Below are 13,568 nucleotides of genomic sequence, written 5' to 3'. Positions count from 1 at the left end.
GATTTTTGCCGATATGATAGTGTTTTGAACATGTTACATTACTTTCTGGTGGCAGGCGCTGCAGTCAGAGCAGCCGCAGACGTCATCAGCGTGACCACGCTCACGAGCTTTCATGTTGCTGCTGCATTTGGCTATCTGAGGAATTAAAACGTGCAAGAAACACTCACAACATTTTCAAACCCCAGTACGGTAATGTGCAGTTAACCTCCTCTGTGTAGAAAATGTATGGTTTAAAATCTGACCGTCTCGACGTTATATTAGTAGAAATTTCTATCTTCTTGGCACAACGCCAAAGTTCGCCAGAGTTCACGTGGGTGCGGGATCACACTGTAAGGATTTGACAAGGAACGAACCCAAATGCAGACAAGACTAAAAAAATAGTAATTTATTGAAACAAACAGGGGAAAACAAAACCCACGAGGGGGTAAAACAAGACGGAATCACACTACACTAAACTAACATAAAACTAAACATGAACCAACATTACTACAAATAACAAACTAGACTAAATACACTCAATACTCACAAATGCAAAAACTCTGGAACAAGACAGGAATGGTAACAAGACGAACGCGCACTGGACAACAAACACAAGGACTCTTAAATAGGGAGAAAGTAAATTACATACACCTGGAAATCATTACATGTAAGGGATCGGGGAAAAAGTGACGAGACCTGGGAAATGTGTGGTCAGAATAAACCAATACAAAAACCACACATTTCCCACATAAAACATGGTACTGCCAGGACCCCGAACACAAAGACTAGATGTAATAAAACAGATGGTTTCAGACGGATCCTGACACACACATGCTCACATTTGAGGTCAAAGGGTGCCCCTATGCGTCACTACATCGAAGAAATGGGAACTACATTGCTTTCATGCTAATCCATCAGCGTCGGATATAGACGAAAGGGCATCCTGGAAGGTGATGTCGTCACGTTATGCGACGTCAACGTATGTGACGATCGGCAAAATCATGTCGCTTCTGGATGGTATACTACTCAATTTTTTCCTATTTTAAAACCATTGTCACTTGGGATTGGGGTTAGAGTTTGGGTTTGGATGTCAGTTTAACTACTGGTTTATACTTTTGGTCTTCTGATTTTTAAACCATTGTTGCTTGCGGTTAGGGTTAGAGTTGGGTTTGGGTTAGGATGTAACTATATGTAACAGAAAGTTGTTCTAACCCTAAGCCCAAGCGACAATGGTAAACAATTTGGAACTAAAATTGACAAGTTACCGTCCAGAAGTGGCATGATCATGCTGATCGTCACATACGTTGACGTCGCATAACGTTACGGCATCACTTTCTGGGATGCCCTTTCGTCTATATCCAACACTGAGGGATTAGCATGAAAGCAACAAAGTTCCCATTTCGTCGATATAATGACGCAATGATGGGCCCTTTCGCGTCTTCTGATGCTGAAGGCGTTTGAACATACTTCAGATTTTGACACCTGGGGAGTGAGAATGGGTTGAAAATAACGTTATTTTGTGTATTTGGTGTAATACAATGTTTTCACATGGTTTATGGTTCAAAAAACACATTATTTTTCCACATACTGTAAATTAATGTTGCTCCTTTATGCCCTGCGTCCCTGAAACGTGTTGATTTTGTAAAATGATAATCGTTCTGAAAAGCTCAGTGACCTCTGATTGGCCAGCTAACCAGTACGCTGTGATTGGCCTGAATACCTCTGATGGCAGCTAGAAATGTGACGCTCCTTACCATGTTTGTAAGATTAGCTCACAATGCTGACAGTAGTTAATATTGTCTTTACTACCTTATTAATATGAGCCGAATCTGATCCAGAAAATGCAGATCAACTTTGCCAGCGTGGCTTGAGCAGAATGTGACAGATTGGTAAGGTAAGGATACTAAAACATAAACCATGTCTGTGATCATAGAGATAATAGGTGCTCTTTAATGTTGTTAATGATTTTAATTAATATGCATTTAAGATGACCATGAATCAACTTTCATTTGCATAGTTGTTGATATAAAAAGCTTATTTTTTCCCATATAATAAGTGGTGCAGTGCAGTGTCTAAGAATGAAAAAGAAAATATTTTAGGCTGCTATTTATTAATTATTACAAGACTATTATTTAATATTAGACATCAAAACCAAAGTGGAGATGATCATAAATGTGCAGGTCTGATGATAGGCAGCTAGAAATGTATCAAAAACTTATTTTAGTGTATTTGGATCCTCCTCCAGATGAAGTAATAAACTGAACTGTTTATTACTGTCATATGCTTGTATACAGTACCCTAAACCATTCTATATGTGCTTAGTGTATGGTCAAGGTTATGCCTGGAGTCCCTCTGCACTTCTAGTCTCAGTGGGAGATACAGTGGTTTGGAGCTGGGAAGCACCTGCTTTTGTTTCTGATGTGGGCTACAGGGTCTTCAGTGTGTCCAGTCCCAGCAGTACTGATTATGATGGCATTGTTTTCAACAGTGGAGACACCAAAACCACCAGAGGTACAAACATTACAGTATATTACCACCTATCTCACAATTAATGTGTTTCAGTCATTCAAATGTATTTCTTGTTATTACTTATTATCAGTCTCTCACATCTATTGTTTTATTATTATTTTTAAGTCAAAAGTAAAGTCAAATGTATTTATACAGTAGCACTTTTTTACAATGTTGCATTTCATAGCTACACGACATTCTAACTGCACAAAGAGCAAGCTATTTTTGATTTTTGTTTGTTTAGACACTTTTTAGGAAGGACTTGTGAAGAAGGTTTAGTTTCAGTTAATTTACAGAATACTCACTGCAGTAAAATAAGGCTGCCTTACAGTCAAGGAAATGAGAAGGAGGAAATGTGTTTGTTACACAATGTCATTTAGGGACAAATCTGACCCTACTGCCTACTCTGACCAACCTACTTTATGTTTCTATTTGTCTTTTGTCTTAAGGGTTCTTTGCTTATCGTTTCACATCTCCTGGAGTTTATTACTATAGCAGTGGTTTCGTTGACTACTATAAATGGATAACCCTACAGGGTGTAGTCACTGTTAGGCCTCTGGAGGAGAAAACTGTTGAGCTTCAGGTGTCTGTAGCTGGAATAAAAGCATCTGTAAATTCAGGTACATCATCGACAAATTGTTTTTAGGAAATGTTTAAAAAATCACCACCTTTTATTGGATGAACAAACACGTTGTACCAAATGCTGCTGCAAATTGGTGCTGCTGTGAAGGTCCGGTCAGAAATAGTCTTTACTCCTCAATTGTAGTTGTCTTTGTAATTGAAGCTTGGATAGACAAAATCATTTTAACATATACATTAGCATACAACATGGTGTGATGAGGAATCAGTAATGCCATGCAATCTTTGTTTATTTTACTTATCCACAGCTTCAAGACAAATAAACTCATCTGATTCTGAGTGTGTGGCCACATCTGACTGTGTCCAAGATCAGCTGCAGACTTCTGATGGTCTGACCTTCAGTTTTACTTCCTGTGCCAGTCCCACTGTAGAAAAAATTACTCCTGACCACGGAACCACACATGACATCATCAACATCCTGGGATCTGGCTTCAGCAGCACTTCCTGTGCAAATGAGGTGAGGTTCTGAGGTCGATATTAACAAAATTATATTAACCCCAATTGTGTTTGCCTAAACGAAGAAAGTAATATACACATAGGATGGCTTAAGGGTGGGTAAAATATGAGCTAATTATTTTTTTTATGTCCTTTACAAAGGAAGTCTACCTTTTTATACGTGGTGGTCAAAATAGTGAATTAAAATGCCATTTGTAATACAGAAGTTAAATAACTTTCTTCTGCTTTATTTATGGCAACGAAAGGTCAGAGTTGGAGATAACCTGTGTCAAATCATCAGCAGCACATCCACTGAGATTAACTGCAGACTCAGTCCTGACAGTGGTTCTCCAGTGGGCATCCCCCTACCCGTAACCGTCCGGGTCAACAACCTGGGTACAGCCATCATGAGAATGCCAAAAGAGTACGACCGCAGATTTGTGGTTCTACCTGTGGTTGATTCTGTCTCTCCCTCTGTGGGAAGTACGACCGGCCACACACGTCTCTTCATCTCAGGTTCTGGTTTCTTGAATGCATCTGTTATGGTAGCAAACGCTCCATGTGACGTGGTTTTCATGAACTACTCTCATATAATGTGCGACACCTCGCCATCTCAGGCTCGAAGGGGAAGTGTTGCAGTTAACATTAACACAATCTCTTCATCTTGCAGTTCTGATTGCATGTTTCAGTATTATGGATCTATTGCACCAGTTGTCTTTATCGTTTCACCTGACTCTGTTACTGGAAACTCTACTACTGTTTTAATCACCGGAAGAGGCTTTGGGAACAATACAGCTGATCTGAGAGTATCTGCAGATGACATTACACTACAAGTCACAGAGGTTACAGATAGCAGCATCACACTTTTGGTTGGTGCCCTTCGAGCTGGTGAACATCTTTTAAAGGTAGTTGTCATGAGCAAAGGTGTTGCCAAAGGAATCGTCACACTGACCAGCACAACGCAGGCCACCATTCAACCAACATCAGGAGGCATTGGTGGAGGAACTCCACTGTTGATTGAAGGAAATGGCTTTGTGGAAGGAAACACCACTGTGATGTTTGATGGTAACCTCCCCTGCTTAATTTTGGAAGTGACCACGGACAGAGTAAAATGTATGACACCTCCTCATCCCGAGGGACTGGTGCAGGTGGATATTTGGGTGTTTAACGTTCAGTACCCAAGTCAAAGTTTTATCTACTCCATTGAACAAACTCCAGACATCACCTCAGTGAGCCCTGTAACAGGTAAGATTTGATTTATGACGTATTTGAGTAGACTGTTTGTGTTAGTAATAAATAATCATGCAGCTTATTGAGGAGAGATTTGCTATCACTTTGAGTAATAGAACAAAGGTCAAAGTTTTCAGATGTGAGCTCTTAGGTCAGCGAGCAAACATCTAGGATCCACTCTGCATATCCAAACAACTACCCCATAGACATTAAAGAAATAACTAGGCAGAGTGTTGGCTGCTAGACCGTGGGTCACTGCACCACTATATTAGTAATGGGGACTTCTCCATTAATCTCATAGTAACTATAGTTTGAACAACAAGTTTGAACAGTTGTTCCCCTTCTGTCACTCACTTGTGATGAGCTTTGAGGCCGAGATGGGCTTTTTTAATGTTGCAGTCTGTGTCAGATTTTTCTTTCCTACCGGTTGCTCATTGCCCAGTGTCACTGTTGCGATTTGTGAAGTTCCTTGGGGTTTTAATAGACACATTATAGTTGTCTATTGGTTACTTTTCAAACTTAACTAAGTGAAGTTATTAATTGCAGCATCCCAGGGTGAGCTTTTTTCCATTTAGTGGCTGATGACTCGGTTGCCCCCCTCAGGTGTGGTAGCGCTGTACGAGAGGTGGCCCAGATAGTAGCTGTGCTTTAATGGGCCGCTCAGAATATTGGGCTGGTTGGACCCTCCACACGACCCCATCGCTCTGAGCTGTCTGATTGGTACTTTGTAGTCGTGCGTGGTTCAGTTATGCCCGGCTTCTGTACCTTTCTTCCCGGATGTGCATGACGGGTTGATGAAATTTGAGGATCACCATTGGTTGATTCTCGTTTCTTTGTCCTGTCTGTCCTCACTGACCTTGGAGGCAGCTAGATGCGCTGTGGCAGCCGAGTCCATTGTCTGCTCCACACCTTTGGCAAAGGTCCCAGAGAATACGGAACTGCTGTTACTGTCCTCCCCCCGCCTGGATGGTGGGTGTAACTAGGTGTGCCACCGCAGTTTGCACTGAGTTGACAGTGAGAGCAACCCCCTTCTGGGTCAAATTATTTTGTACAGACACAATATATTCTGTCCTACACCCCCTGATTTCAATTATGTGTCACATGGCAGACACTTTCTCTACTCTTGTGATGTTGAGGGCGGTTCCATAGCCAATTGGGTTTGGTCCACCATTGTTTTCAGACACAATATGCTTCATGGCAGGTTACAGGGGATTGGTGGTTCTACCCCCAGGTGGTTCAATTGATATGGGTATGGTTCTACTAGGCTAAAGGGCCTCTTAGGATGCCTCCCATTGTTCACTGTGGTATTCTCTGTCTGAGGCTCGCCTCGGCATACATTACTCTAGGTCACAGCTGACCCCAGGGCATTTTGAAGTATGCTTTTTCCTCCTACGTCTAGCCTCATTCCCTCTTCTGACCTTTCACATGACTTCAGAAGCTTTACTTTGAGCCTCGTTATCAGTCGAGCTTAATGCCCTCTCTCAGAAGATGGCTCTCCTGATCGCGCTCAAGAGGCTTGGGGATCTGCTAGCTTTCTCTGCCCACCAATGGGTGCCTCGGACCGGCTCCCTCTCACTTTAACGAGACCCCGTTTCAGCCATGTGCCTAAGGTTCCTACCACTCCTTTTTGAGATCAGGTAGTGAACCTCCAGGCCCTTTCTAATGATGACCCAACTCAGTCTCTTTTATGTCCAGAACATGCACTTTGCACTTTTCTGAACCGAACTCAGAGTTTCAGATCTTCTGATCAGCTTTTTGTCTGTTTTGGAGGTCAGCAGAAAGGGATGGCTGTTTTTAAACAGAGTCTTGCTCATTGGTTCGTTGATGCCATCTTCTTGGCATATTGTTCCCAGAATTTGCCCGGGGTACGGGCTTATTCTGTTAGGGGCGTGGTTTCCTCTTGGGCACTGCTTAATGGTGCCTCTCTTTTGACATCTTCAGAGCTGCGAGTTAGACTACTCCTAATACCTTCACGAGATTTTACAATCTGAAGGTATAAACAGTATCGGCCCGGGTGGTGTCTTCTCCGAAAACCCAACCCGGTTGACGGCCGTGGGCCTGGATTGTGCACTTGTTTAGTGGAGGAAGAGAACGAGAGTCCCTCATGCCACAGTGCTGACCTCCTGCTGACCAGCTGGTCCTGGATCTGCTCCTCAGCACTAAAACTGAATGAAATCGCCTACCAGCCTTAGTTTTATACCCGAATCTCCAGGTGGAGTCATGGTATGTAAATTCCATTCATATTTAATTTGCCAATCTTCATTGGCCCTTTACAGAGAGAATCAGAGCAATTGGTTTCCCAAGGTGGAACTCCTAGTGCAGGAGTGGGGAACTCTGGTTCCTGGAGGGCCACTGTCCTGCAGAGTTTAGTTCCAACCCTAATCTAACACACCTGCATTTAATTTCCAAGTGATCCTGAAGACTTTAATTTATTTTTTTAGGTGTGTTTAAGTAGGGTTGGAACTAAACTCTGCAGGACAGTGGCCCTCCAGGAACAAGGTTCCCCACCCCTGCCGTAGTGTCACTTCATCGACACAACGTCTCGTTCCCTCCCTCAGTTACAGTTGTAACCAAGACCTTTCTGGTTGTGTAAGATCATTATTACATAATAACAATACTGCTAACATGTTTTCCTCACAGGTCCTGTAGGAACAGAGATCACTGTGTCTGGTTCAGGGTTTGGCACAGATGCAGCGCTCATCTCAGTGGAGATTGATGGTGTGGATTGTGATGTGACATCCATCACAGACACACAGTTGCTTTGCACTGTTGGGGAACACGCAGGAGGAACGTTTCCGGTTACATTATACCATCAGATTAAAGGTCATGCCTTGACACAGTCTGTCTTTGGCTATGAACTGCTGCTGATAGGTGTCACACCAAATGAAGGTAATGCAAAAAAACAATACTCTACTTTGTTCAGACAGGCAACACAAATCTGTTTAGTATGTTTTAACATGCTGGTCTGCCATTGTCCAATGTAAAATCTGGGTTCTAATTATATAAAGGTGGTTTACAAATTACCTACCCCCTCCTACATATAATTTGTATAAGACTACACCGCAAGAAAACACTACAGTTTTACCCTTTGTTCTTTATTACTGCAGGAAGCTATGCTGGAGGAGCTGTTGTTGAGATTCAAGGTTTTGGATTCGACCCAAACTTCACCAGAGTCCTCATCTGTAACAGAGAGTGTAACGTAAACGTGCAGACATCCACATCTACCCAACTGTACTGTGAAGTCCCGTACAACAATGGTATTCATTACTTTCTCATTAAACACTGCACACTTCATGTGCCTTGAAATGTGTGGTTTGCATAACAAACCCTATGATATATAAAAAATCGTTGTATCTGTGATTAATGTTACAATTGTACGTTATTAGAAATATGTACTATGGTTTTGTATGAAACCCCAAACGTGTTATTTTAAAAGTAATCATCATTACTCTTATACAGTAGATCACCAAACACCTGAGTCTTTGCAACAGTGGCGGTCCTGGCTAGATTTACGCCCTGGGCGAACCATCCCTTCGCCGCCCCCAGAAAAAAAAATTACCCCCAAATCCCGCCACCAACATGTATTATTTTATTATATATAATCTTAAATACAAAAAGGTAACAAGAACAGAGAAAAACAATATAAATAAATGTAATACAGTACACACACACACACACACACACACACACACACACACGTCTGTTGGCCATGGCTGCTGTGGAAGTATCTGACTCCTCATTTTTGCCAGTGGGTGCTCTAACTCCAAAATATTTCAGAAGTGCCCCTGAATTTACAATTAAGATACAATATGTAAGTTAGATACACTTACATCACACATGCATCAGTTACCCAATTAAAATGACCATAACACATATTTTATTAGTTTATAGGATTTTAACAAATGCTAAGCATACACTACAAATTATTTAAAACGCTATCACTGTGTAGCTTACAAAATGGCATGTCAATTTATATTAGAAGTTATTTAAGTTTACATATAGCGTATATAGCAATAAAAAAGGACACAGTCAGGAGGTCTGTGTGAGTTTGCACTTGTTGTGTTGCAAACACAAGACTGTGTGTTGCCTATGGGTGAATTTAGTTGCATGACATGGTGCCTCAATTCGAATAGTTGCTAGTTCAGCAAAACTAAAACCAAAAAAACAGTCGTGTTCTGTGGCTAATAGCAACATATTAGCAAGAGGGCGAGGCTAATATAAATAACGTTAGCCTATTTCGAGTAGATTGCGCCCTGGGTGTTCGCCCACATTGCCCATAGCAAAAACCGGCCCTGCTTTGCAACACTGACTACACTGTAAAAAAAAATCCGTAGAAATTGCAGCTGGGTTGCCGGTAATTTACCGTAGATTTAAATTTATGTTTTTAACTGGCAACATTTTGTTCAAAGTTAAATTAACATTAAACTTTACAAGTCTTTGTCTTTATAGAGTAAAACTAAAAAACAGCATCAAGCAAAACATTCTGGGAAACAAAATCTGAAGCAAAAAACAGAAAAAGGTTGATGATGACTTCTGGTTCCCAGAATGCTTTGCATGAGGCTGTTATTGTATAGTTTTATTCTGTAAAGATAAAGACTTGTTAATATTTAAAATTGATTTAACTTTGAACAAATTCTTGCCAGTAAATTACATAAATGTAAATCTACGGTAAATTACCGGCAACCCAGCTGCAATAACAGTGTAATTTCTACGGAATTTTTTTACAGTGTACGCCAACCTGGGAATTTCACCCAGGGAAATAAGTATAAATAAGGGCACCCAGGTTTGCTCCCACATAGATATACAGTAATTTCATATACAGTAATTTAGCATAAGACTAATGAAGCTAGCTTCAGATTAAAACCCAATAGAAACGGGTACCAGACATCAATAGGGTAATCAAAAGTAGGGGAGAGTGGGGTAAAGTGAGACATCGGGTAAAGTGAGACACCCCCTGTATCTAGGCAATGGAACACATTTGTGGTCCTATGACCATTATGTTTTTAAGCCCCTCAAATTTCCCCTTGGCCATGAAGGACAGGACCTCATGCTGCTGTGGTTAACATGTTTTTTTCACAAAAATATATTTTTTGCTTGTAAAAGTAAATTTTCTTGCTGTCAACTTAATCAACTGTTGTGCCAAAGCAAATTGATTCAGGTAGAAAAACTTATATCACACATGTTTATGAACTACCAACATATAAAACCTCGTGTTGATGCTAGCTGAAGATTAGCCTGAATTTCCAAGAGAGAGAGTTTTTTTCCAAAATGTGGTGGTGGGGTAAAGTGAGACAAATGATGTGGGGTAAAGTGAGACACGAGGCACAAGTTCAGTTTAGTCTAAAACATATTTTAATGTAATATTACATTACATATGTTTTATTTTTAATGTTATAAACATTGCAGAAAAACCATTATGCCTAGTCAATACACCAGGAAGACAGCCTGGGGAAAACACCCCTTGAGGAGATGGAGAGTGCAGCTGCTTAGGTCAAGGAAGGAAAGAATTCTCTAATGCTATGTACACACCAAACGCGAGGCATCATGGTACTGTGGGTTCACACCAGACACAAGTTCAACAATTTGCGCAAGAAGATTACATACAAAGTCAATGCAAAGACGCAATCAGACACGTCCTCGCATGTGGCGATGCGAATGACGTGATATGGGTGGCGCGTTTTCCACGAAAACACGCGCTATTCGCCGCAAACATGTCTTCGCCCAATTTGAAAATATTCAACTTGAGCGAAAAATTCCATTACACAATGTTAAATCCTGCGAGTAATCTAGATCAAGTAACGCACTGCCCCGCATTTGGTGTGTACGTAGCATTATTCACTCTAGATTACTCACGGGATTTAACATTGTGTCATGCAAATTTTTCGTTCGAGATAAATATTTTCAACTTGGGCGAAGACATGTTTGAGGTGAATAGTGCGTGTTTTCTCGGCAAATGCTCCGCTCATATGGCGTCATTCGCATCGCCCCAGGCGAGGATGCGTCTGATCGTGTCTTTGCATTAACTTTGAATGTAATCTACTTGCACAAATCGTTGAACTCACGTCTGGTGTGAACCCATAGTAAGAGCAGCTGCAAGGGATAGAAATATTGATAGATGGTTCTGATTGTCTTTTGCGCTGACCCGCAGACACTAGCTGGCTCTGGTCTTTGTTCTGACCCCCAGACTGTGTTCTAATCTAACTGGTTCTATATGTCATTTGAATGTTAATTAAAAAAATTTTAATTGTCGGAGCCAATGGTCTACAGTGGGCAGCGCTCCGACATGTGGTGCTTTCACACTTTCTGGGAGTTCGATTCCCGGCTCGTGATCATTTGCCGATCCAATACCCTTCTCTCCTCCCTGTACTTTCCAGTCCTCTCCAAAACTCACTGTTAAATAAAGGCAAAAACTGGCCAAAAAATATAACTTTTGAATTATGTTATGTTGTATTTGATTTTGGTTCAGAGTTACTGTACTTTCAAGTGTTTAGAAAAATAATGTTCTTAATTGACCAATCCCCTTGATTCTGTTACTAGTCCAACATTAGTTCTGGAATGTGTGGTTGTCAAGCTAGCCGTCAGGATTTTATCTGTTACAATATGTGCTGTTATGGTAGTTTCAGAGTGTAAAAAGTAAGTGGATCAGTTTACCCCGAGCTGGTTCACTTTACCCCCTTGATTTTTCTGGTCTGTCTCAGTTTACCCCTAAGCTGGGGTAAAGTGAGACACAAGACCACTTTTTTTAAAACAATCATATTTTTACTGCTCTTCGTCCTGAATACATTCTGGTAATTTCCATAGCTAGGAAACATCCTGAATTAATGGGAAATGTGTAAATTTGACTGATATATCATTTTAGCTCGCTTAGAGGGGAGCAAATGTAAAAAATGTCTCACTTTACCCCACTCTCCCCTACATTTCAGATGGCAGAGAGAAATAGCAAAGTTTAAATTCCACTTTGCCACGCACCTCAAATGTACACTTTTTGGCTCACTTCACCACACATGTGCTTTCAGGTAAGGATTACAATCAAACCAATCAGTGAACAAAAATACCAAATATGCCTCTTAAGCTGATTATTAGCGAGTTGGCCCTACTGACACATCAAACAATGGTTGATAAACACAGCACAGCATGCATACAAAAATGCAGCAACAGTCAAAAAAATTAAACAAGCAGCGTCCAAGTTTGCAGCAGCCACCCGTCAACATGCTCTAACAATGCTGGAAACATTCCTTTAATGCACACCCGCAGCGCACCTGTATTTAATTAAAAAAACTCACCATTCAGCCAGTATCACAGGCTATGGCTGCTACAACAAGAATACTAAAAGAAGTCAATCTTTGGAGTAAACATGTGACAGCTTGGGTGCAGGTCACTTACAAAAATGATAAAAAAAGACCTATGCACACATACATATCGTACATGCTGTTTATCTTTGTAACGGGTGCTTTAAAGAAAGCGATGAAGATGTGAATCCATGTGCAAAAGGTGTTTATTGAATAAAATCCCAAAAAGGGCCAGCAAACATATCCAAAGGGTTAATCCAAAATCAGAATCCAAATACAGGCTAGGGTTCAGGGCAGGCAGAGTAACAATCAAAATCCAAGTAACAGGCACAGGTCAAAACAGGAACAGATACAGATAACAGGTAAACAGAATAAACAGATTCAGAAAACAGGCAGATACAGACTAGATGTGGCGATGTAATAATCAGCATTGAACTGGTGTGCAGGAAGTGGCTTTATACAAACAGACAGGAAGTGTGAAGTGAAACATGGCAAGATGTATATCAAAATAAAAGCCAGAACAGAACAGGATGTCAAAATAAAAGTCCAAAATACAAAACACAACCAGAACACATAACAAAACATTACAATCTTGCAGGAAATGAAACAGATCAGGTCTGTGAGGTTGAAGTGATGAATGGAGATAACAGAGTCAACCTTACAGCCGGCTACACATACAGATCCTCTTTGACCCCTGTTATCAGTGATGTCACACCACGCAGAGGGGGAACAGCCGGAGGCACCAGACTCACCATCACTGGATCAGCCTTCAGGTGAAATGTCGTTTTGGTTAAACACTGTTGCAATTAAAATGTACATAATTTTAAGTGTGTTTTTAATGTATGAATAATAATTTTAAAGGCTACAGAGTGCCTTCCATTTAGTTTATATGTGTTAATTTTCATTTTCTTTTCTAACCTGTAGTGCCAGTGAAGTTACTGTGACTATTGCAGGATCTGTTTGTGATGTTGAGTTAGCCAATGAGACACAGATTATCTGTGTGACCAATGCTCAACCAAAATCTCAAGAAACTAAAGTTCGAGTCTTGATAGGAAACAGAGGAATCGCCAGAATGGTAACATCAAGATATATTTAATATCAGACAGGTAGACCATTTAAAATAGGTAAACTACAAACTAACTATATCCTAAGATTCAGCCAAAACCTAACAAGATAAACTTTGACTTTTTAAAATAAACATGCAGAGTTACAACCATTGCTTAAGATGTTTCTTCTGTTTTTCAGGATCATGCTGATTTCTTCTACATTGATGTATGGTCATCTCCTTATACATGGGGTGGAGACTCACCTCCTGAGAAAGGCACATTTGCTGTAATCACTGCTGGTCAAACCATTTTACTGGACACCAGCACCCCTGTCCTAAAGATGCTCCTCATCCAAGGTACTTTAAAAAGTGCCCAGGGCTTTGTCAGTATTGGACAGAACACACTGCTAGGTTAAAATGACCTAACACTGGGTTGATGTTAC

The 13,568-nt window shown here is 40.8% G+C and overlaps 1 protein-coding gene across 1 annotated transcript in view; it reads left to right on the top strand.

Moving 5' to 3' along the window:
* The window catches only part of LOC135778249 (fibrocystin-L-like), an 88,652-nt gene that overhangs the window by 50,613 nt on the left and 24,471 nt on the right, over positions 1–13,568 (top strand). The window contains exons 37-45 of the mRNA XM_065288719.1: positions 2,302–2,490; positions 2,937–3,107; positions 3,375–3,583; positions 3,828–4,806; positions 7,432–7,680; positions 7,899–8,048; positions 12,679–12,853; positions 13,005–13,155; positions 13,326–13,482. Coding sequence (XP_065144791.1) covers positions 2,302–2,490; positions 2,937–3,107; positions 3,375–3,583; positions 3,828–4,806; positions 7,432–7,680; positions 7,899–8,048; positions 12,679–12,853; positions 13,005–13,155; positions 13,326–13,482 — 2,430 coding nt within the window. The remainder of the gene's footprint in view (positions 1–2,301; positions 2,491–2,936; positions 3,108–3,374; positions 3,584–3,827; positions 4,807–7,431; positions 7,681–7,898; positions 8,049–12,678; positions 12,854–13,004; positions 13,156–13,325; positions 13,483–13,568) is intronic.

The sequence above is a fragment of the Paramisgurnus dabryanus genome, chromosome 19 (genome assembly GCF_030506205.2).
Source record: "Paramisgurnus dabryanus chromosome 19, PD_genome_1.1, whole genome shotgun sequence".
Lineage (NCBI taxonomy): Eukaryota > Metazoa > Chordata > Actinopteri > Cypriniformes > Cobitidae > Paramisgurnus > Paramisgurnus dabryanus.
Note: the sequence above shows the minus strand (reverse complement) of the source record. Positions and strands in the feature narration are given on the sequence as shown.